The sequence below is a fragment of the Sphaerodactylus townsendi genome, linkage group LG06, assembly GCF_021028975.2.
Source record: "Sphaerodactylus townsendi isolate TG3544 linkage group LG06, MPM_Stown_v2.3, whole genome shotgun sequence".
Classification (NCBI taxonomy): Eukaryota; Metazoa; Chordata; class Lepidosauria; order Squamata; family Sphaerodactylidae; genus Sphaerodactylus; species Sphaerodactylus townsendi.
Window position 1 is genome coordinate 89,184,638 of NC_059430.1, and position 25,442 is coordinate 89,210,079.

General features: G+C 42.3%; 1 protein-coding gene across 6 annotated transcripts in view; it reads left to right on the top strand.

Moving 5' to 3' along the window:
- CD36 (CD36 molecule) overlaps positions 1–25,442 on the top strand; it is a 98,616-nt gene that overhangs the window by 53,416 nt on the left and 19,758 nt on the right. For all 6 annotated transcript variants that reach the window (XM_048502356.1, XM_048502358.1, XM_048502359.1 and 3 more), the window contains 3 exons: positions 17,846–18,006; positions 21,560–21,704; positions 23,301–23,480. In XM_048502356.1, the coding sequence (XP_048358313.1) occupies positions 17,846–18,006; positions 21,560–21,704; positions 23,301–23,480 (486 nt within the window). The remainder of the gene's footprint in view (positions 1–17,845; positions 18,007–21,559; positions 21,705–23,300; positions 23,481–25,442) is intronic.

Below are 25,442 nucleotides of genomic sequence, written 5' to 3' on the forward strand. Positions count from 1 at the left end.
GGTGAAAAAGGATATTTCATATTTCACAGTACTTGACTACAAGGGTGGTTGGGGTAGGCTGGACCAGAAATGCAGTCTCAAAGCCATTCGTTGGGGATAGCTAGGGGTGTGCATTTGGATATGCCAAACCCCCCAAAGTGGCAATTTGAGTGGAGCTGAAAATCTAAAAGCCAAAAAAGTTGCAGCTGTTTCTTTTAAAGCATTTTGGCTTTTCTGTGGCCCTTGTGAGGGCACAAGGAATTTTTTTAATAAAATTAAAGTTAGGAGGCTGGTGATTGGTCTGTAAATTTTACCTCTCTCCCCAACTTACCTGGCTAGTGCTCCATTAGGCTCCCAGGTGGGTTCTGCTGGGATGCCTCCCCTTAGTTTGCAGGATTGGTCTGGTAGGAGAAATCTGATGCCTTTTTTTCCTGCCCTGTTCCTGGTTTCCAGGGCAACAGGAGGGAGTGGAAGAGACATCCTGAAAGGACAAATAATAAAAGCTTTCTGAAGCTTTCCTGTTCAGCCAATTTTAATACATTTTGCGTTGCATTTTTGCTAGGTCGCTGCAGTCCTAGTGTGTATTGCAACAACTTATTGAGAGGGGAGGGTGGAAGTGTTGGAAAAATTCCAGTAGTCTCTCAGTAATACAGAGGCAGGTGGATTGGTTCAATGAAGCGAATAAGCTTTTATTGCAATAATAGTTGGACAGTGAGCTGTAGTCAGCCAAAACAATGTCCAAAGAATACATTTCAAAGAACAACTTTTATACAATTTTCCAAGCAAGCAGTTAATTTTGCAAATACCTAATTGGTTACATTTTGCCACCCCCCAATTGTCTGCTGGAGATTGATCTGGTGTCAGCATTGACCACTGCCTGGGCCAACTGCAGGGTGGAACCTTCAATCTCATATAGAGTAAAGGGGCTGTTTGCAGGTGGTTATCAGTGGACCCAGGTATGATTCAGCAGAGCCTGTAGCAGGGCAGAACATCAGAATCATGTCACATACTTCGAGTTTTCCCTGATAATACACTCGTTCAAAACATGATGGTATCACCAATATGTGGCAGTTCCCACTTCAGACTTGTCTCTGGTCCTTCTAAACACTGGTACTTGCACACTGGCAATTTCACCTTACAATCTAAAATGCTTCCTATAGAAGTGAGGGCAGAAAGTTAAAGTAACTAATATAATTTCAGGTTAGGAACCACACTGCTCTTTGGCCAATGACAGAAGGGTTTTTTTTTGGTCAGGATTTCTTTCAGATATTTCTGCGCATGGCCAAAGAGCATAAAAAGGAGGTCTGGTTCCAGAAGACCCTATTCCACACAAAGGTTTGAGTGAGTTCAGTGAAAACTTTGGCTTTAGTTGCTGTTCCTTTTCTGAGTTTCTGGTGCTTCCAACTGCTGCATCCCTTGGATTACTACCAGCCTGCACTGGATTTCTGCTGTCTACTTGCTGCCTAACGAAGACATTGAACAATTTGAAATGATTGGTTTATTTTTAAATGATTTGGTTTATTGTTAATTATTTATTGATTTATTTATTCTACTTGATATATCACCCAACCCCCGAAGGCTCTGGGCAGTGTACAATAACATATTAAAATACCATAATATAAAACACAATTTATATTGCTTGAGGGAGGGGTCAGGGTCTAATGAGGCCTAAAGGTCTTTTAGTAGCCTTGAGTGCTGTTTAGTTTCCTTGTTTGTATGTATTGAGCCTTGGATGTGTGGGTTGCTCTGCTGATTTTTTTCTGAGCTATTTTTCCTGGGAGTGGGGGAGACCTTCCTTCACTTCTGTCTTTTGCTTGGAAACCTGCCTTCTTCTGATATGGCATGAGGTAGGGAGAGACAGGCCAAAAATACTTGTGAGACCTGAGGGACTGGTATCCTTTATGTTTGTTTGGTTCTTGTTTTTCTTTTCTTTTTTCAATTTAGTTGGTCACAGAGATTTTTGGTGTTTGCCCTTGTGTGGGAACATAAAAACATAAGAACTAGCCTGCTGGATCAGACCAGAGTCCATCTAGTCCAGAACTCTGCTACTTGCAGTGGCCCACCAGGTGCCTTTGGGAGCTCACATGCAGGATGTGAAAGCAATGGCCTTCTGCTGCTCCTGCTCCTGAGCACCTGGTCTGCTAAGGCATTTGCTATCTGAGATCAAGGAGGACCAAGATTGGTAACCAGAGATCGATTTCTCCTCCATAAATCTGTCCAAGCCCTTTTTAAAGCTATCCAGGTTAGTGGCCATCACCACCTCCTGTGGCAGCATATTCCAAACACCAATCACACGTTGTGTGAAGAAGTGTTTCCTTTTATTAGTCCTAATTCTTCCCCCCAGCATTTTCAATGTATGCCCCCTGGTTCTAGTATTGTGAGAAAGAGGGAAAAATTTATCTCTGTCAACATTTTCTACCCCATGCATAATTTTATAGACTTCAATCATACCCCCCCCCCTCAGACGTCTCCTCTCCAAACTAAAGAGTCCCAAACGCTGCAGCCTTTCCTCATAAGGAAGGTGCTCCAATCCTTCAATCATCCTCGTTGCCCTTCTCTTTTTCTATCTCTTTGATATCCTTTTTGAGATGTGGCGACTAGAACTGAACACAGTACTCCAAGTGCGGTCGCACCTCGGCTTTATATAAGGGCATGACAATCCTTGCAGTTTTATTCTCAATTCCTTTCCTAATTATCCCCAGCATAGAGTCTGCCTTTTTCACAGCTGCCATGCATTGAGTTGACATTCCCATGGAACTATCAACTAAGATGCCCAAATCCCTTTCCTGGTCTTTGACTGATAGCACTGACCCTTGTAGTGTGTATGTGAAGGAGGCTCTTGGTTTTTTTTTACAGGTATTTCCTTTTGGTTTGTGTGTGCTTTATCACTCCTCTTCCAGTTTTTTCTTTTTCTTTTTTTCTGGTTTTCAAAGTTTTCTGGGTTTTAAAGTGAGGATGAACTCTTGGTTTTTTGCACTATTCCTCCCAACCTTCCATCCATTTTTTTGGTGCTTGCTTCCCTGTGGTGTTGTGATATTGTGGTGGGCTGAGCCCTTGTTCCCTGCTTTTCCTTCATGGGTTTATAGGGCTTTTTAAAGGGCGGGGTTCTGTTCACTGCTACTCTGTTCAGTTGGTGGAATTAAATTTCTGTACTCCTTGTGACAGGTTTCATTTAAGCCATTTTGATATAGTAGTTGAGAGACTAAATAGAGGCTGATTTTAATTATGGTGTATGAGGAATTGGTTAAAAACCCCTCAAATTTCAATTTAGTTAGAGCTTTAGTTTCTTCCTAATTAGACGTGGAAGATGTTAAGAAGAGTTAAGGATCTTGTTTGCCAAAACATTAATTAGCATACAGTAGACTTTTGCCGTGTTGGCTCTGACCTTTATAACTATTAAAGACAGGCAACCTTTAAAAACTAGTTCATCAAGTCTGGCTGTAGCCTGATTTGCAGAGGAACTCTTCTCAATTCCTAGATCTGAAATTGGAGAGCTTGCAGTGAAGAAGTGAAGACAAATTTTAATGCAGTTACTTTTCACTTTTTAAAAGGCTTTGATATTCCATCTCTAGGATAGTTGGGGTTGTCCTTAGACAGGTTCTAGAATAAAGAGTTGCTAGGTAACTGTTTTTTTAAGGAAACTAAAACAAAGCAAAACCAGACTTTGATGTAAGGTCAGGTTAGGTGAATTTTTTTTGACAAAACAAAACCCTAGTTTTCCAGGGGAAGGATACTTAAAGCGCTTTCAAGGTTTGTTAGGTTGTAAAACAGGACAGGTAGCTAGGCACTTAAATTTCCTGTGATAGTTAGGCAGAGTTTGGTCTGGGAAAACAATGGACAACGAGAAGGGAATGTAGCAGAGCACTGAGGGAATAGCAAAGGTGAAGACTAGAGGAGCTGAAGTCCCCCCCCCCCACCTGTGTGGAGAACTGCTTTTCAGCCACATTCCACCAACCCAACTTCTGGCTGGAGTAGTGCAATGAAGAAGTCTTGTAAGGCATTTTTCATTGAGGCAGCTGCTAAAGCAGCTCTGCCTACTCAGGATGTCTCTCTGCCAGCTGTTGTTGAGCCTTCCCAGCACCAGGAGGAGTTGCCTGAGATGTTTTTGGGGTGAGCTTTGAGGACGGGAGAGTTGCATTCACCTTGATCATAAAGTCACTGGTGAGAACTTTTTCCAGGAGATGCTTGAGTATGACATTGACCCATTAAATTCTATGGGGAACTTTTAGGAGTGGGGGGGGGGCGGGGTTGGGAGGCTGTTTTTCAAGGTAAAGGGACCAAATTTGCTGTAGAGCTGGTGGTGACTTTTCTCAGAAGAACTCACAGGTTTGGTGAAGTTTGGATCAGAGGGTCCAATTTTATGGAACCCCAAATCAGATACCCCAACTTTAACTGGAAACAATTGAAAAACTCCATTGGATATATGGGGTCACCCTCTTTGGAGATCCATAAAATTCACTTGAAGCTATGCTACAAATCTGATGCTCTACTTTGAAAAATAGGTCTCTAGAGCTCCAAAGAATTTAATGGAGTCAAATACTTTGGACTATCAATGAAGACCATTAACTGGCATGCATATTTGGCTTTTTTCAGCTTTTCCAAAATAACTCAGGATACTTCCATGTCAGAGTGGGGGTTTGAACTTTGATCACCCAGCACGTTGTCCAGTGCTAGCCAGTATATCACTCAGGCATTCTTGGAACCATTTTCAGTTTGATTTGACAAATCCATCAGTCTTCATGTATGTAGGGGCCAGGTCTGCTCCAAGCAACTAAAAGTGGTCATATGATGGACCAGCCATGGCTGGTCCATGCAGTATGTAAATTTGATAAGTCACTGCTATGTACTATTGATGCTGAGCTTATGATGCCAAAAAAAAAGATAATGTAACAGAGAATACATGTTGAGGCAAAAATATTTTAGACAAAGGCAATCTAAGGGTGGTACACAATGGTGGGACTCAAATAATTTAACAACCGGTTCTGGTGGTGGGATTCAAATAATTTAACAACTGGTTGTTCACAAGCACCATTTTAACAACCGGTTCTGCCAAAGTGGTGCGAACCTGCTGAATCCCACCCAGAGGTGGAGCTACTAGGGGGTGGGGGTGCGCGCGCATTGCACTGGATTCGCATCTGGGGGGCAGAAAATCCCCCCGCAGTGCACCCCCCACACACAGTTACCTTAGTGAAACAGTGCAGGCTGGAGAACCGGGCTGTCCCCTTCAGGCTGAAAACGGCCTGGTGGGAACTACACTTCCTAGAAGACCTTGCGAGCCCCAAGGTTTCCTGGGAAGTGTAGTTCCCACCAGGCTATTTTTAGCCTGAAGGGAACAGGCCGCTTCTCCAGCCTGCACGTTTCACTAAAGTAAGTGTGTGGGGGCAGGGCACCATGGAGGGGGTGGGGCGGAAAACACAGAGTGTGCACCGGGCGCCGTATGGCCCAGCTACACCTCTGAACCCACATCAACATCAACAACCTTTATTGGCATAATAATACAATATTATAAACAGAAAAATCATTCAGACCAAATGAAGGGGAGAAGAGAAGGAAAACAAGAGAAATAGGAGGGAAGGGAAGAAGATATTAATCAAATTTTCCCTTGGAGCGATGAGTTATACATAAATTAAAAAATTTGACTAATGATTTGGTTACATCACTGCTTGTATTGTCTAATAAAAAGATAATCTTTTGCGAGTTAGAGGCAAGTTCTCTAAGGGTGATAAATAAACCACTTTTGAAATAATTATCAGTTGTTCTCCCTGACTTATTAAGTCAGAAACTGTTTTGAAAATAAGAACAGTAGCCTGTAGCAAATGCTCATGAATTCATAACATACCTTGAAGAACCAAAGAGTGTGAACACCAGTCTGTGCACTGCATGGTACCTAAGGAAACATACATTTATGAACACTGTGTGCTTCTGAGGCACAGTGCATTCACCTGCTCAGAGGTTGAACTTTCTGAGGGAGAAAGCTATACCCTGGAGGTAGTCAGTGCTAGCAACTCTGATAACATTTGACACAGATTGCAAACCATGGATGTTGAGTAACTGTATATTTTGATGGCATACCAGAAAAAATCTGTCAGCGTTATGGTTCAGCAACAAGAAGATGGGAAGTCTCTGTAGGATACCAATGTCCTTGCCTACTGATTTGCCACCAGTGAGAGATGACTTTGAGGTTAAGAAAGGAGTATGGTTAGAGTGTGGGAATGTGTGTTGATATTTTTTTTAAAACTGTAAAATCTAAGTGTCCCTTTCTGTTTGGGTGAGCTCATTCCTTTTCCCAGCAGCAAAAAAGATAGCCCAGTTAGAGGCGGGGCGGGTCATGCTTGGATGTTCATGGTAGTGCAAGACATTGCTGTTCCCTATTGATGCCACAGCTGCGTCTCAACGTTAACATGATGGACTTTGATTTACCAGAGATGCACATTATGAAAGAATTTAAAATCTAGAGACTTTCCTTTTGTATTTAACTGAACTTGCTCATAACTTATGAGCTACAAAGTACAATAGTAAAAGTCTGAGAAGGATGAAGGCAACTCAGAAGCTAAGACAAAAAAAATAGATGGCCTATGGCCTTTCAGAACCTAGGACCAAACTCGGCATCACAACATACACGTGTCCATCATCTGCTATGGCAACTTGCAGCCATATTGCAGCTGTGAGTTCCCATGGGGATGTCCATTTAAAAGAGTCATGGAGTTCTCATTCATGGGGAGAGGGAGGAGGAGCCCCTCCTCTCCCTGTGCCATTTTCTGGTGCCAGGTGAGGACACTGTTTGTATAACTACTATTAATAGGACTAATGTACAGGTAGCAAATTATAAATATGAAAACATCCTACATCCTACCGTTACAATCATTAACACACATACAAAAAATCCTGTGTTAAGCTAAACCATTTACTCAGTGAAGGAAAAGGTAATAAAGGTGCCAATTATCTAAGACAGTGGGAACATGCAAAACATTCCACTATACAACTGTATACAACACATGTAAGAATAAAAAATCCCTTAGTAACCGTCCTTGCTGCAATAATAGGGAACTTGAGTATTACTGTACTCCTTCTCTGGAATCCAAAGTATTCAGAGGAAAGGCATTCTATAATGTCGTTCACGATAACAAGGTGTTTTCATAGAAATCCTTCTTCAGTAGAATGCTGCTGAATGCTCAGTGTTGTAAATAATCTCTGCACTGTGATGGATGAACCAAAATATTATGCAGTTATCCACACAAAGGAATTTAACTCTTAATGTTATGCACATATACTTACAATTCAGTATCACAATATCACATTAATGCATCACATAATTCAGTATCACATTAATGCAACTTGCTTAGCCATTATCAAGGGCACTGTTTGTCCTATGGTGGGGGAGGTCCACATCCACTTTCACATAAATGAAAGTCCAGTGGGCAAGTAATACCCCCCCCCCCCGGCATTGTTTCAGCTCAGGAAAATGACATTGGAGAACAGGCAGGATCTCTTCTTCTCCCCGTATCATGGCCCTGATCTAAATTGGACCCTAACCATGTTTCAAAATGGAAACCCCACTAGGAATTCACAGCTGCATTAATGAGCGTAATGCTCTGGTATGTGGGATCCTAAAAGGACAGTTGTTGAACAGCCAGATCTAAGTCTTAGGTGATCCCTACTGTAAATGGAAACATCTGTCATGTCTTAAGGGCTATCCTAGGACAGTGATGGCAAACCTATGACGCATGTGTCAAAGGTGACACACCGCAATGTTTTGGGTGACCGGCGTACAACACCTGACAATATCATCCCTGTTTGAGTTTGAATCATTTCTGTAGTTATTTGACATTTCTTCATGAAATACATAGCCTCAAACATAATAGGGCTGTATTTTTAAAAATGTTAAATGAATATGTAAAGCATTGCTTCTCTTTTGTTCAGGGTGTGCGTGTAGGTGAGACATGCCAGCAGAGTCAAGTTAGGAATTTTCTATATTTTTGACATGCTGAACCGAAAAGGTTTGCCATCGCTGTCCTCGAATATACTGTAAAAGTCTGAAAAGGCACTGATCAGTCAACTGACAAATAATACATAATATCAAGGATAAGGTAAATCCACTGGAGGACTAATTGAATGTCCCTAATTAAGATGTGAGAGATTAATGCATGATACTCAATGTAATTAATTGAAGGTAATGTTTGTAAAAATCTTATTTAATTTAAAATATGTATTTATTTTTATGTTAAGAGAGACAATGCAGTAATCAAAATTTCAATTTGGAGACATTATCTATTTAACACACAACCTCGGTTCTAGAATCAGGCTCAGATTTCTTTATAATCTGTTCTAATATAATTGGACAAAATGTCCTGTTAAAAGCCTTCAAGCATTCCTCCCTACAGACTTCATCGGTAGAATGAAAATATTATGATAGAGTCCAGTATTATGATAGAGTCCAGTATGTAAAAACTGTATGGGTTAAATAGTCATAGATCATACAACAAAGGCATCAAAGGGGGGGGGGGGGTTGACACTATTTAAAAATTAGGTTGTTGTTGATAGGCAAAGCCCACTCTCTTGCCAGTCTCCTTACCGATTCTTCCATACTGTTTGAATTGCTTTGATGAGCCAATAGGCAGACCTATGACAAATCTCACTTATTTGTTTGAGCAGGTAGACTTTACAGCAGTTCTGTTGTTCTTTCTAAAGGACTTTTTCCTTGGTCCAGTGAGCGAAGTCATTCAATTTGACCAAGCTCCTTTGTCTTCAAAAGGAAGAAGAAGGCCTCAGGCAGGACTTCAGCCTACCCAGTTCTGGTGAGGGACCTCCCAGTAATGCTCATGCACCATCCGCTCAGTGGTAGTGAGGGGGAAAGCTTCAATCAGTACAGAGGCATTTTTGTTTTAGAGCAGAAAGTGAAATCATTAATATAATGACTCTCTAGAAATTGAAAAATATTGCTTCCTTCTCTGAAACAGGAAATATCATTTCTCTGCCCCTCCCAATATTCCTGGGGATTGCCAGCCCTAAAGCCCCACACCGAGAGCTGGCAAACCTAACCTTAGGCGTGGCAGTTCCTGGAAAAGTGATCTCTGAGCGTTATCACTTCAGACTGCATGTGGGGTTCCTATGACAGAATACTTTTAGACTTTTTATTGGGGGAGGGGATTTTTATGCTCAAAGTCCTTCTCCTTGGTAGAAAATGAGCAAGCTAGAGAAATAAGCTTTCTCCCTAACAGGTAGTCTTTCTGTGTGTACGAGATCTTTTTTTCCTCCCAAGAAAAAGAAATATATGTCTCACCTCATGAAAAAGAGAGGGACTAGGTTACACTATAAGCAGATTGATGAAGTATTGCATTTCCTGTTCATCTGTTATCAGAGAAGCATTCAAGACCTGCTCAGCTTTTAGGGCTGTGGTATAAATGACAGGTACATGTGCACTTGTTGACTGACTCTGTCTCCATGGGACAATGCCAGCTTATTTTTCTGCCAGCCAAACATTTTCCCCATCCCATGGCATGCTTGCTTTTTACCAACAACAACAACAATACAAAAGGTATGTGTACTACGTACTAGAATATGGCATACAAGAAAACGTGTAGTACACTGCCTGGCAATTACTAAATATATTCACTCAAAGGTTATTTACAAATACATCTATTCACAATACATCCAATATATAACAAACAACTTATAAGTATCTTATACTCTTGTACACTTAACAATAACCTATTGTCAGGTACGTGGTGAACCAATATTTAAACTATTATTTTCAAGAATGCCCCTGCTGGGGTCTGTGGAGGCGTAAGCACCTCACAAGCTACCATTAATGTCTCGGAGGACAAGTCTGGATATATGCTGTGTGCCCACTGGCTATAAATCAAGTTAATGCCCAGTAGGAGTTACTGGGTCAAGGTAGCATTCAAGGAGTTACTGGGTCAAGGTAGCATTGGATGACACTGAAACAGATAATTTGCAAAACTTTACAAAAGTACTGCTAGACAGCTGACACTAGGGACCATTGTGCAATATCACCTAATGCTAGTAATGATCTCTTTCAAGCATGCAACTTTCTGTGGGGGAACTTTTTACTCTCTCCTCCTTACCAAAGGAAAGTTCTGGGCTTGCTTTCTTTTATGACAAATCCAGAAAAATCGATAGCTGCAAGAAATACCTTCAGGAGCTTGTGAACTACTAACGCTTTTTTCTCCTTGCTTTCTGACTTTGTGCAACATGTGTGGACCTTTCCACAGTAAAGCTTTGGCTTTCTGTTTTTCAATCCAGTATCTCTGGCTTTCTGGGGGTTGTGCAATAGTTAAATGACTGCAGATAACAACTGCTGAGTCAAGGCCTCCGTTTCAAGAAATCAAGCTGACTACAGCAAATTCTGCTTCTGCCGGATTTTTGTTTTTGTGCAGATAACTACATAGAAAGCAATCACGTGAACAACTTTGGCCAATATCCGTGACAAAGGTCTCTGGTGTGAAAATCTGATTGCTTGCTATGTTCCGTGTTAAACTGGCTGTTTACATAACTCCAAGCTGCTCCTCCCTACCCTCAAGGGATTTTTCCTTTCTCCTTGTTCCAGCTGGGAATAATAGCACATGCACACTGAGCTGCAGTGATTCACGCAGTTTAGAAGTTGTGATATATGTTGAGTAGGTTCTAGTGGCATTGAGAGGCAAAGACCAAGAATGCTGGAAAACTCTGGAAGGAAAAAAAATGTTCAGATAAACTCTCCCCCTTTGGGAGCTGGGCCTTTGCCCAGAACAGGGGTAGGGAACCTTTAACACTCAAAGAGCCATTTGGACCTGTTTTCCACGGGAAAAGAAAACACTTGGAGCCGCAAATAATTTTTGACATTTAAAATAAAGATAACACTATATATATAGGGGTTTTTTTTACCTTTTACTCCGCTCATTCTGAGAAGCTCATGGATGCGCCTGCCCTGCTGCCTGCAGGGTGGGCAAGGATTAAGCCGGCGGCTCGGGAAAGCGCCTGCCCCGCTCCAACAGGGCAGGCGAGAGGGGAAGCCCGCAGCGCGGCCCAGCCAGCCATGGGCAGTTGGTGCGCCCGCCCTGCTGCCTGCAGGGTGGGCAAGGATGGGGCCGGCAGCTCAGCTCGTGGAGCCACAGTGCAAGGGATGACAGAATGTAGACAGAATGGAGCGGGATGATCAGGGGCTTGGAGACCAGGCTGTATGGGGAAAGGATTAGAGACTTGGGATTGCTTAGTTTGGAGAAGAAGAAATTGATGGGGGGGGGGGGGGAATGATTGCTCTCTTTAAATAATTGAAAGGCTGTCAGAGAAGGCCAGGGAGCTGTTTCTATTGACAGCAGAGAATAGAACTTGCAATAATAGGTTTAAATTACTGTTGGAAAGGTACCAGCTGGACAGTAGGAAAAACATTTTTACAATAAAAGTTGTTCAACACTGGAATTGGCTACCTAGGGAGGTGGTGAGCTCCCCCCTCACTGGCAGTCTTTAAGTAATGGCTGGGCAAACACTTGTCAGGGATTCTTTGGACTGATCCTGCATTGAGCAGGGGGTTGGACTGGGTGGCAAGAATGGACCCTTCCAACTCTAATTCTATTATTCTATCTACATGAAATCCTGTGGCTCTGAGCTGACTAGCTAAGCTTAACCAAATTATTATGGGAAGGTTGTTTCTCTTTCTCTCTCTCTCTCTCTCTCTCTCACTCTCACTCTCTCAAAGTGGGACCAATTTCTAAACTTACCCTGCAGTAGGACCCAGTTCCACAGGCTGTTGGCAATGAGGATCTGCTTTTGTTGTCACTCACATTACTGTGGCCTAGGATTACGATGCTGCAGGAAGGGCCACAAGTTCTCTCAGAATTGCAACTGATATCCACAGCACAGAGGTCAGTTCTCCTGGGAGAAATCACAGCTTTGAAGGTGGACTCTGTGCAATTATATCCTACTTAAGTTTCTCCACCTGAGGCCCACCCTATATTTGCCCCGTTTGCCCGGCCACTGACGATGGATAAGGTGGAGTTATCAGATCCAGGTTTGGAAACTTCTGGAGATTTGGGGATGGAGCCTGGAGAGGTCAGGGCAGTGGCATAGCACCAACAGGGTGGTGATGCGGGGTGTGATGCCCCGGGGGCTGCTGGTACAAGGGAATGGAGTTCTACAGAAAGTGAATAGAAGTTCTACATTCTACAGAAATTGCCTCCTCTGGTCGAAACCAACAAACTTCATCTCTAATATGTTTTAAATATTTCATGTCTCTTCTTTTGAATAATTGCCTTTGACTAGACATCAGAAATAAGGATGCCCTTTTACTGCCTTTATGTTGCATAATCTTTCTAAATCTTTCTAAATCACCCATTGGTATTTTTGGTAGTAATTGTCTATGGTATTTGGAAGACTATTTTAGTTGTGTACTCATACAGAGTTTTCCTTTTTTCAGTACTTTTTCATAATTTGTACATATTTTTTTGCTAGTCCATTGGATTTTGAGTAGTACAAGCATTTTTCCCAACTTTTGGCTTTTTTGGCTCTGCTAAAAGGTGCCTTTCATTCAGCTGAAAAAAACCCCATAAAACATTTTTCCCTTTTGTTTCCAGTTCTTATTTTCAGTTCAGCAAGAGCTGAATGCATACCACTATTTGTATGTGAGTCTCCATGGAGACATAAAATATTTTTTGCAACCTAACTTGTGCCTCAGCTAGATTTTTTTCCATTGTGTTCTGAAAGTTTGTGACTTGTCTTTCATAGATGTACTGATGGCACTTTTCACATCCTGCTACAATTGCAAACATTTCAATTTGTAGGTAATTGTACTGTGGTTAGTGGCCATGAGGCTTATCTTCTTGTAATAAGGCTGCTCCAACTCTAAACTGTAATGTAGCCACCTGCACTGAAACCTGTTTTTCTGTGTCAAAGTATTGAAGAATTGGTTCATGGTTTTTGTTATTCTTTTTCATTTCTTGGACAATTTTCTCAAGTCCAAACACTTAATGTGCCCCTGCATTTGGTCAACAAACTGACTTCTCCAGCCTCGTTGTTTTATACTCAAATCATCAGTGATTCCAGACCACAATGGGAAAAGCCCTTCTGTCTTGATGCTTGGGTTTACAGAACATATGGAGATGGATGATCGTGAACCTGGGAACTTAGTTAACAACAGCTCACAATGTTCTTTTGCAGTTTGCACACGATCATTACTACCCCCTAACTTCCCATCATAAAACACAATCAGTGTTCTGGAAAAAAAGTGTACTGCTACCATATTCAGGACTTTTCTTTAATAGTTTGCTTTTTTATGTTGATATATCAATAAATTGATTGATATATTGATACGATTAAAGATAAAAAATTAAAAATAAATTAAAAATTTAAGCACACATGCATGGAAGAGAACCAGTGAAGCATTGCCCCCACCTGGACACAAGCAAAAAGGCAATGGATGGCTAATGCCTGATGTGCTGCAAACAGGACGGCCAGTAATAATGCTGAACATGCCCCGAAACAAAGACTTCCCAGCCAATTCTCTTTGAAGTCACAGGAACCACCTTGCTGTGTGTAATTGGCCTCTGTGTCATTTTGGAACAACTCTTGTCAGTGGTGCTGTCATTTCTGCAAGTCTGCAGCAAATCTGGCTAACTGGTTAACCATTCCCATCACCAGTTCTGACTGGGATTGGGTGCTTCTACTTGCCCTATTGCAACAACCTTTTCTGACCATTTTCCCAACTCCTTTAATGGCTATTCCCCATATCTTGTTAAGGGTAGTAAACCATTTTTTCCCAAATGGCCCTCTGATAGCAATTTGCAGTACATTTGGATTGCTATGCAGTTAATATCAGTTCCTGTATCTACACTGAGCTCAATCACTTGCCTATTTTACCTACTTTTATATCTACTGTTATTTCATTTTTTTATCTTCTGTATTTGTGACTGCTGTCGAAAATAGTATATCCGTTCTGCTATATCTCTGCAGAGGTCCCTCTTCTTCTTGCATCTCATTCACTTTCCTTGGGATTTTAGTCTCTGCAATGCATAGCTGGGCAGAATGTTTTTTTTGTTTGCTATTATAACAAACTTTCCCCCATGCACAGCATACCTCCCTTTTGCTTTTCAAACATTTTGCATTGTTTTTGTCTGCTTGTTCAGAAACATATTTCTGGTGAGGTATGGTAATCTGTTTTCCTGTTTGTGATGTATAACTTCTCTTAATTTCATATACTTTTCATGATTTATTCTGTAGTATTTTAATTTGTGCTGTAGATTTTTCATATGCACATGCTATCTTTAGGGTTTTTTCCCCCTAACATGAGATCTTTCTTCTGGATTAATTTCTCCTGATTTTCCTTTGAATTGGATTCCATTAAAATCTTCTCCACATGGCTTCAGTAACAGATAGGATTGCCAACCCTGTGTTGTGATATACTTGGAGATTTTGTGGGTCGACCCTGGAGTAGGAGAGGTTTGGAAAGTGGAGGAGTCTCAATGGAATATAATGCCATAGCAGCAGAAGTGTAGCTGGGCCATACTGCGCCCGGTGGGCACTCTGTGTTTTCTGCCCCCCCCCCTCCTCTGCGCCCTGCCCTCCACCCCCCTTGCCTTAGAGAAACAGTCCAGGCTGGAGAAGAGGCCTGTTCCCTTCAGGTTGAAAACTGCCTAGTGGGGACTACACTTCCCATGAGACCTTGGAGCTCACATGGTAAGTGTGTGTGGGGGTGCTGTGTGGGGGTGCGCGATTTCCTGCCCCCAGGCACATGTCCAGTGCAATGCACAACCCCCCTCACTCTGGTAGCTCTGCCTCTGCATAGAGGTCCCTCTCCAGACCAGCCATTTCCTCCTGGGGAACTGATCTGTGTCTTGTTGAAGGCTTTCGTGACCGGATTCAACTGGTTGTTGTGGGTTTTACAGGCTGTGTGGCCATGGTCTGGTGGATCTTGTTCCTAACGTTTCTCCTGCATCTATGGCTGGCATCTTCAGAGGTGTATCATGGAGGGAAGTAACAGACTGTGTAACACAGTGTGTAACATACTTCCCTCTGTGATACACCTCTGAAGATGCCAACCACAGATGCAGGTGAAACGTTAGGAACAAGATCCACCAGATCACGGCCACACAGCCTGGAAAACCCATCACAACCAGTGATCTGTGTCTCTTGGAGACCATTTCTAACCCCAGGAGTTCACAAGGCCACATCTGGAAGTAGGCAACCCTAGTAGCAGAACGACTTCCTTATTCAGCCATTTTGAACATATATTTCTAGAGAGAGTGAGTACCCTGCATCTCCCTCTCTGATCTACTTAAAACCTGCACCTCTAATGTACTTAGTACATTACAAGGGCTATCCTTACTGAGCATTCAAGAAATGAGAAATTTCACTGCAGATATTGCCATAAGTCAAAGTTTGAAGCACAAGTTAATGGGGAGAGACCAGGTGGTATAATTTGAGGGTTGGGAATACCTACGTTCTCATCTCTGATCACATTATGATCTTGGGTTAGCTTCCCTCCCACAACCTACCTCACAGTACTGTTGGAAGGATAAAATGGTGAATAGAAGACTTCTTGGAAGAGAGGCAGAAAAAAAAGATGGGAAAGTTCCTTTCCAATTACAGTTGGAATGGTCCCTTCCTCTTCAGCTGTTTGAGATGGGTGCAAAAGTCCCATAACTGCACATTTGGGCACTGCTAAGAACATATCAGGTCTTGTGTGGTATGTCCATTGAAATGCAGGATGGTAAGTTGTATCTAGGATTGGCAGTCTCCAAGTTACAGAGATCAGTTCCCTTGGAGAAAATGGCTGCTTTGGATGGTGGACTCTGTGGCCTTATACCCACTGAGATCCTGCTTTTCGCAGGCTCCAACCCCCAAATCACCAGGAATTTCCCAACCCAAAGCAAGCAACCCTCATTGTAGCTGTTCTGTCTTCAATGTATGTAATTGAGACAAGCATTGGGGAGGTCTGCCAATCTCCATGCCAGTATTATTGGAAAATAGTTTTATTGACTTTATAGAAATATTTGATATCATAGAGAAATTCTGTTTTCTTCTCCTCATCATATCCAAACTACAGCATACTGCTAAGTAAGCCATTTTAGGTTGTTTCCCCACATACCTGGGTGAGGGGTTGCTGCGCGCTACTCCCAGTGTGTGTCATTTCTGACGCGCGCCCGGGCTTCCCCACCGTTTCAAAAGGCGCCGTTTCAAAAGGCGGCAGGAATGTCGCACGCTGAGGGGGCACGACAGCGGCAGCGTTGGGGTGGTTGCGTTGTCGCCGCCCCTGTAATGGGGAGTGTCAGGAGACCTTCGCTACTTGCCTACAGTAGCGCGGGGCAGAAGATAAGTGGGAAAACGCCCTTAGTTATTGGATGACATAAGATTTAGCTGATACTAGTTGTGAACACAGAACACTTATGCAAAGTAAAGTAATCTTCTTTTTCCTATTCTTTTAGAAGGATGGTATCTTTGAAATGTGAGACCCCAACATGGCGCTTGTGGACACCACAGTGCCTGCTGATACCTTTTCTGGTGCCTGTCAAGTGTTTTTAGAAAGTGGTTGGGGTCAAGTTGGGTTCCTGCCCATTAGGGCTTATGGACTGGCCTCTGGAGGCCTGAGTAGCTGTGCAGGTTTAAAATATAATCATTTTGACTGCTGTCACTACAGTACCGGTGTTAGTCTCTCTCACATTCCTTTACTGTGTATTTTAAAAAAAATAATGTTTATGTCCTCTCACTTGGGCTTCATCGTGTTTGTGTGCATGCAGGCAAACTGCACATTTGGGCATGTAACAAGGAAAACTGTAGCCCTGGGCAAAACCTGAGTTGGATGCCCCCCCCCCCGCCCATGGGCAGCCACTCCACCACGACCAAATTTTTTTTGCACCAGGACATTGGTGCCTACAGGGGGTGCATTTTTAGACATATCAGCACCAAAATTTCAGTGTATCATCCGGAGACTGTCCTTATGCTACCCCCCAGGTTTGGTGAGGTTTGGTTCAAGTAGTCCAAAGTTATGGACTCCCAAAGGGGGGTGCCCCATCCTCCATTGTTTCCAATGGGAACTAATAGGAGATGGGGGCTACAGTTTTGAGGGTCCATAACTTTGGACCCCCTGAACCAAACTGCACCAAACTTGGGGGGGGGTGCCATCATGACAGTCTCCAGATGATACCCTGAAATTTTGGTGCTATGTTCAAAAATGCACCCCCTGCAGGAACATCCCAGAAATTTGCCCAAGAATCTTTGTTCTCTGCATTGATGTCAATGGGGGTTGCAGGCTGGGGGGGCACATTTCTGACGGCACAGTCTCAAAACTTTCAGGGTCTCATCAGGAGACTGCCCTAATGATACCCCCATGTTTGGTGCAGTTTGGTTCAGGGGGGGTCAAAGTTATGGACCCTCAAAACTGTAGCCCCCATCTCCTATTAGCTCCCATTGGAAACAATGGGGGATGGGGGCACCCCCTTTGGGAGTCCATAACTTTGGACTACTTGAACCAAACCTCACCAAACATGGGGGGTAGCATAAGGACAGTCTCCTGATGATACGCTGAAATTTTGGTGCAGGTAGCCTAAAAATGTGCCCCCTGCAGGCCAAACATTTAAAACCACTAAAATACCCAAAAACAAACCTTGCATTTTGATGCCCCCCACAAAGTGGTGCCCTGGCCAGCTGTCCACCTTGCCCAATGGGCATTACGCCCTTGTATGTACACATGGGGAGGTTCTGCCTACTGTCATTTTGGGGTCGCAACCACCACCTTGTGTCATAGTTCTCAAAGTGTCCAAACTGTTGCTCTAAAGTATCTGTGAATAATGTTAAGGTTAATGCTGCTGTAAGCATTATTTTTATGGCTCACAAGCTCAGAAAAATCAACACTGAGACTGTTTTTTCCTTTTTACAGGACTGTGTAATTGAAAATGGTACAATTGCATATGAAAACTGGGTTGTGCCCGGAAGTCCTGTCTATAGAGAGTTTTGGATCTTCAATGTGGAAAACCCATCGGATGTGATGCAGAATGGATCACGCCCAATTCTGAAGCAGAAAGGACCTTACACGTACAGGTAGGCAGGGTCTGGTGGGAACAGAGGAGCATTTAAATGTGGTAATGAACATTTTCCCCATTCTCCACTAGAGATCTTGATCCAGGATCTGAGCAAAACTTCGCAATTAGCAGCACATTTTCTTTAATGCTAATCTGCGGATGCTTCCAAGTCTATGAGATGCCAGCTAATCAGAATATTCATAGTGAGTTTTGCATTCTAGAACGCAGGGTGTGGAATCAATTTGAAACCTCTCCCTCTCTTTTAGAATACGTTTGGCATATGAGGCATAAGCACAGATGTGATGAGTTTTCTTTATCTGATCTCACTGTATACAAATTGATTTTGATTTTTGTGATACCTCCTTATAGCAGTTGACCTACATTTGCTAACATAGGGAAAGTGTGGAGTATTATGCAGCCCTTGTTAAGCACGTGTGAACCTTGTAGGCAACTAAGCCTGTGTTTAACATCTGTGTAAAATGCTGACAAGTCACAGCCAACCTATGGCAACTCCATAAGGTTTTCAAGGCATGAAATGCTCAGTGGTTTGCCACTGCCTGCCTCTGCATAGTGACCCTGGTACTTCATATGGAGACTCAGGCCCCTTCCGCACATGCAGCATAATGCACTTTCAATCCACTTTCAGTGCACTTTGAAGCTGTGCGGAATAGCCAAGTCCACTGGCAAACAGTTGTGAAAGTGAATTGAAAGTGCATTATTCTGCATGTGCGCAAGGGGCCTCAAAGTGCTTTAGTTAGTTCCTTACGTATACTCCCACCTTTCTTCACAAAGTGCTCTGCAACATTATTCTCCCAGCCTCAGTTTTCTCCTCATAGCGCTGAAAGATTAGGCTGAAAGTATTTGATTGGTGCAAGGGCCCCCAGCAAGCTTCCACAGCAGATTCAAACCAGGTGCTTCTTGATCCCAGTCTAGCTTGTTAACTACACTGATGCTCATGTGATTGGGATGCTGTGTGGTTTCCGGGTTGTGATTGCTTGAAGAGTTGAACTCATATGGGGAAGGCAACTGATTGAGTGGGATCTCTTACCTTTCTCGTATTTTAATGAAACTCATGAATCAAATTTAGGGTAACTTTTAATGTAGTTCTTTGCCTTTTTCTCTCTGCATAGTATTCACAGAGATTACGTATACAGGAATGTGCTGCTGCTTTAATTTACAGAATCAATTTTTGGTAAAGCTCTTTGCTCTTTCCTTTTATGACTACACATGCTCCAATAATCAATTCAGCATGTATGGTGGGACTGCTGTGAAAAGAGAAAAGCTCACAAATTCTGATGTCAGCATTCAAATGCCTTAACACAGAAAAAAATAATGAAAATTTGTGAATGTACAGATTATGATGTTCATTCCAAAAGTGTGAAAATTCTAGTCATAAATTTAGAAAGTCGTAATGAAGCACTATTCAAAATGGTGTTTGTGTGAAGATGCCCATAGATGTCTACTCTCTAGGATGTGAGTTGTCCTGAACAGCTTCTAAAAAAAAATTCCCACAAGTAATCAAAGTGTGTCTTTTAGCTTTTTACCATAATGTAGTCTGAAAATGCTATAATAACATCTAGAAGGTTAGTCTCAGATGAGTAAAATATGGCAGCAACCAATTTTGGGGGAGAGCAAAGGATAGCTGTTATATTCATTTCCTGTTGGTGGATTTCCTGGGACCATCCAGCTTCTCATTCTGGGAAGCTTCTGGACAGAATGGATCCGGGATCTCCTCTCCAGAGTAATTCATACATACTTGAAGGATTAATGCAGTTTGGTTGTCATGTTTTTGATATGTTTAAAAAAGTTTATGCCGAACTTCATATTCCTAAGACAACCCTCCTTGATTTTGTGCTGAATGGAATGTCCAGAATACAAGGCCAGCAACGATCCTTTGAAAGCAGCCCTCTATGATTCCTTTGTGATTATTTTTTTAAGAAGCCTACTCGCACTTGCTTGGCAAAGATCACCTATCAGTTGGCATCTTGATGTGAACAGCTATTACCTGTTCTTATTGAGAATTCGTTTTGTTATCTGGCCGTGGTCCTATCTATTTGAAGCCTATTTCTGCACAGAGGTTTTGGTCTACCTTGGCTTCTTTTGGGGGACATCTACATGATGTTCCACTGTTTTCAGCCATCTTTCCCAACCAGGTTTAGTTTTTTCTTACAAACATTGGGACACAAATGCCTTTGATATGTCACATGAGGAAAAAGGGGCACCTTGTTTCAGATCCTGCCCACATTGGCCCCATTTTCCTTACCTCTATCCCTCCTTCTGCAAGAGGACTTGGGGCTTGGTTGGTTAAATCAATAACAGCTACATTGTTATCTATCACATCAGTGTATTAGTTCCCAGCTTTAATTATTTTTAAAAGTTGGACTCTTGCCCATTTTGTTGCAGAGCTGTAAGGGAAAAGTAGAGGCTAAACTTTTTTCTGTACAACTGAAACTGCTGGAGAGTCTAATTTTTTAAAAGAAAGCTATTGCAAAATATTGTTATAATGTTACAACTATTACTGGTTTTTTTTAATGAAAAACAGTGGTGGGGAAAATGGAAACAACTGACAAAGGCCCACTTTGCATGGAAAGCTTACCTCAGAGCTCTACACTGCACAGTGAGCTTGTAGTGGTGTCTCCTTGCATTTCTCTGTCAGTACACAAAGAGGAAGCCCACAGTTTGTCTGCTGAACTCTTCCAGCTCTCTTAACTTTACCTATCAAATCAACCTTAAAGGCATAGATCTCTCGCCTTTCCTTCCTTCCTTCCTTCCTTCCTTCCTTCCTTCCTTCCTTCCTTCCTTCCTTCCTTCCTTCCTTCCTTCCTTCCTTCCTTCCTTCCTTCCTTCCTTCCTTCCTATCTCTCTTTCCTTCCTTCCTTCCTTCCTTCCTTCCTTCCTTCCTTCCTTCCTTCCTTCCTTCCTTCCTTCCTTCCTTCCTTCCTTCCTTCCTTCCTTCCTTCCTTCCTTCCTTCCTTCCTTCCTGCCTTCCTTCCTGCCTTCCTTCCTTCCTGCCTTCCTGCCTTCCTTCCTTCCTTCCTTCCTTTCCCCCCCCCTCTCTCTCCCCCCTGCCATGGCTTGTTTTAAGAGAAAGGCTTGTTTTAAGAGAAAGAAAGGCTGGTTTTAAATAAACTTTTAAAAACCCTCCTGAACCTAAGGAAGCCTGCAAGTAAAGCGAGGGAAGTGGGGTTGAGACCAAATGAGATCCTGCTTATACTATTCCTTGGAAAAGCCCTTTCTGCTATTATCTGTCCTGCTCTGACAGCAAAGCAAATTAAAGTTGAGCTAGACGTGGTCTCGCTTTCTGCAGAGAGAATGGAAAGTAAAAGTGGGACTCCAGAAAATACATCCATACAAGAAATCTTGCTGCGATGATATTTGCTCCCATCGTGCACCAGATACATTGTGCATGATCAGCCAAAGACACAGTGTGGATGTTCCTTTGCCTTTGAGAATGCCTCTGCATTTGCAACAGCAATGAGAGGTATTAAAGAATCTTTGCCATATGGAAGCAGCTTTGCTTTCAAACCAGGTTTTTGTGTCTGAGTGTATTTTTTTTATCTTTCCATTCCAAGGCTGAGGTATTTACCTAAACAAAACATCACTGAAAATTCAGACTCAACAATATCTTTCTTCTTGCCAAACATTGCTCGCTTTGAACCTGATCTTTCCATTGGGCCGGAAAACGACTCTTTCACCATTGTCAACTTTGCTGTTGTGGTAAGTAAACTAAGTCTCAAAATTTTTTTGAGGACCCAGTCTGCAGAACATTGGGCCTTGTTCTCGTCTGCTTCAAAACATAGAGCAAGAAGCAAAGGGAGGTAATCAGTTTGAGCAGGAGGATGTGTAGCTGCTTGTCTGTTCTTCATCTGGTTCTGTAGAAATGTTGTGGAGTTTGTATTTAAGCAGCTGCAGACACCTCTCTTTGCCCCAACCCATGGGAAGAAACTGTCTCAAATCCCTTGACCTCCCTATATTTGGCTTCCTGGACAGGGCTACTAACAATGGTGCCAATTAGTGCTGAAGTGGTGCTCTTTCTGGAGCTGTTCAGCCCCTCTGTGACTACAGTCCTTAAGAAAAGCACATTGACAACTATCTTGGGACATGAGCTGTAGAAAGACACTGGACTTGTTTGCATCCCTTTGAATTACTGCTTATCTTTTTGCATCTGGGTAATGGTTAGCTTGCTTTGAGGTGTGTGGCATGTTTCCCCTCTTTTTCCTGAACCATGATACGTTATTTCTTTCAGTCTAGGTTGCAGGCAATGGCAAACCACCTCTGAACATCTCTTGCTTTGAAACCCCCACAGGTTGCTAAAAACACCAGGGGAGTTAATCCATCAGCTGGTTGGGTTTGACCTCACCTTCCCTGCCCCACAACCCCAACCCCAAGGACACATGAAGGTTGGACTAAATCTGATGAATTGCCTCTTTGGTTCTTCATGGGTTGTGGATGAGTCATAAATGCAGCTGTAACTCAATGATAAACACTTGGACACATTCCTAAGTCTTGATAATGCACTGCATACTTTGGCAATCCTGATAACTCCATTAATAAGTGTACAGCTATTAATCAGACATCTAATGCTACAGATAAACAACTGATAGAGTCAGTCATTAAAAATGAGAGAATATAAGCAAATCATTATACCAGGACGTTTACTAGGCCAGTTTTATTACCACCACCATCTCCATTTTAAAGACAGCATCCACATGGACATAGGCAGGTAATATGCAGATTTAATATTTTGAAGATAATGCTTCCCATTGTGGGTCCAGTGTTGTCATTCAGGTTTACTGGCGGTAACTTTGAAATTTTACACAAATGGAAGTTGGTACCTAGGATATGATGGTTATGGTGAACACCCTTCTGTGGCATTTAAGTTGCAATCTGATAAAAACTGTTCATCTCTATTAAGGATTTAGCGTATAATTGCTACAAATACCTGACATTAATGCTAACATTTGTTCCCCAAACACCATTTGGTTACTGCTGAAGTTTATAGGGATGTGGTTGACAATTTGGGAGTTCTAATTACAGGGCTATCTCATGTTCTCAGTCCAACCAAATACTCATTTCCTGCAGCTGGTAAAGGCTAAGGCTGAAAGAACACATTATGTTGAATGTTGTGATTCGTTGCTTTTTGTTTGGTTTTTAAGCTGAAGGGCCTTGAGATAAGCTGAATAGGAGCTGAAGCTGGGCAAATCCTGTCTCCCCTCCACCCCACTGGTCATCGCTTGGGTTTAAATAAAGGTGTCATGGACTAGGTTGTGCATGGTCACTTATGGGTGCTTGTGTCTCTGTGTTTATTCACAGACAGCGCCTGTCTTGTATCCAAGTAGTCTTGTACAAACACTGTTGAATGTTTGGATGAAGTCTTCAAAGTCATTCCTGCTTCAGAACAGAACGGTGAAAGAATTGCTCTGGGGCTATGAAGATCCCTTTTTGAAGAAAGTTCCCTTTCCAATAGATACGAAAGTGGGAATTTTGGTCCCGGTAGGTTTCATTTATTTATTCAAATGATTGCTTTGCTGCCTCTCCAGCAGATTGCTTGTTACAGTTTAAACCAACATAATTTCACTGAAAAAATATTAACCAGCTGTTCAAAGTAAACACACCCATGCACTAAATATCTGAAAACAGCCTAAAACCAGCATAAGTTAATGGAAAAGCACCAAAACAACCAAGGCACCAGGGACTTCAGTGATGGGGGAGTAATAAGTATACAGATAAATAAATAAAATAAATAAATATTTGCTTGTAACTCTGGGCCTGTCAACCAAAACAGCCACACGTTTAATACAAAAATGAATATGTTAAACAGTGAGTAAAATGATTGTGAAAATAAGTGTGACTAAAGGACCATTCAAATAAAATTATCTTTACCTGGCACTTACAGGAAAGTTGTCAAGAAGTGGCAGACAAATTGTCTAGGGTGAACACTCCACAAACCACTCTCTTGGGGGTCGTCCAGTTCTTTTCCTCACAGAACATGAGCTTAAAGATCTTAATTAGTAGTCAGGTTGGTAGGGATGCATGAGATCTCTGAGGTTCCCTGCTCATAGCCTTCTGTGGTTTTAAAAGTAAGAAAAATGCCACTTTAAGACCATTTCCCTGGTATTCTTGACTAGAAGAAGGGGCTGCCAGAACATGTATCCCCTTAATTCCATGGAGTTTAGAAAGTATGATTTGACTGAAGATTGGAGACTAAAATTCCTATATACTGGTGCTATGTAACAGTGAAATGTCTCCACAAGCCAGGCCTATTTTTATTCTCCCTAAGATAGTAAGTAAACATGATTCCCTTCCAATAGATGCTAGAATTATTTTTGAAAGTAGGCAGGTCTTACAGCAGTAACAGTGTGATTTGTTCTTGCTTAAAGAAGCAGGATGGCTGGCTTAAGGCTATCTTCTTGTAATGCCACCAATCATGACTGACCTTTCCAAACCCCTGCCATGCCATCTTTTTTTACATGTTTGAGCTGGCCTAGCAGATCAAATAGTTTGGTGGATTATCCCAATCACATTGGAAACCAAGGGACTTGTGGTGCATGAAAATTTGAATTTCTCTGCTTAAAGCCCTCACCCAACCTCCAAAGCTGTCTCTCATTGGATGGTAGCAGAATAAGTAGTTTTGGGCCACTAGCATGTCCTCTAAAAGAACTAAATGTCCCATATTTGGGTGTGTCTCATTTTTAAGCTGTAAGGCATCTAAAACTTGTCCTGTGTACCACCAGCTTCAGCAGTTAGCTTTTGTCTGTAGACCACACCTCTCAGTCTTCATTCAACCATGCCAATCAAGTCTAATATATGTGGGTGCCCATGCATCCCTTAAATAGGAGTACAGTTAATCTCCTTGCCTCTAGCACCATATTACTGCTCTAATCGTAGGTTTAGCTAGATTCTGCTTTATAATGTCAGGCTGGATCATGATCAAGTTAGTCCTGCCATCTGCTCATTTCCGAAGTGGCAGTTGTTGCCTCTCCCTAGTCAGTGGGATGAGAAGTTGCTTTCCATATTTATTGTAGTTTAATTTGGGGTCATTAATAGCTTTGTCGTGGCATTCTTAAAAGGGCGCAAGGCTGTAGAAGCACAAGATCCTCTAACATGCTCTTTTTAAAAAGATCTTTTGCTGAATTGACTGTTCTTGTTGGCCTTTCCCAACCCAGCAATATCTCCACTGCTCTAATTAAAAAGAGATACATACATTTACTAGTAAGAACCAGGTTTCCCTGACATGGATGTCCCAGACTATCCTCATCTTGTTACATCTCAGAAGCTCAGCAGGGTCAATCCAATGAAGTCCCAGGTTGCTGTGCAGAAGCAGGCAGTACCAAACCACCCGGGTTTGTCTCTTGCCTTGAAAACAACTTGATAGCATTATCAACCACAAAGAACCCAGTGGTGAAGAATGCCCATCTTTCAGAATTATTATCTGTGTCTGCCTCATTCAAAGGA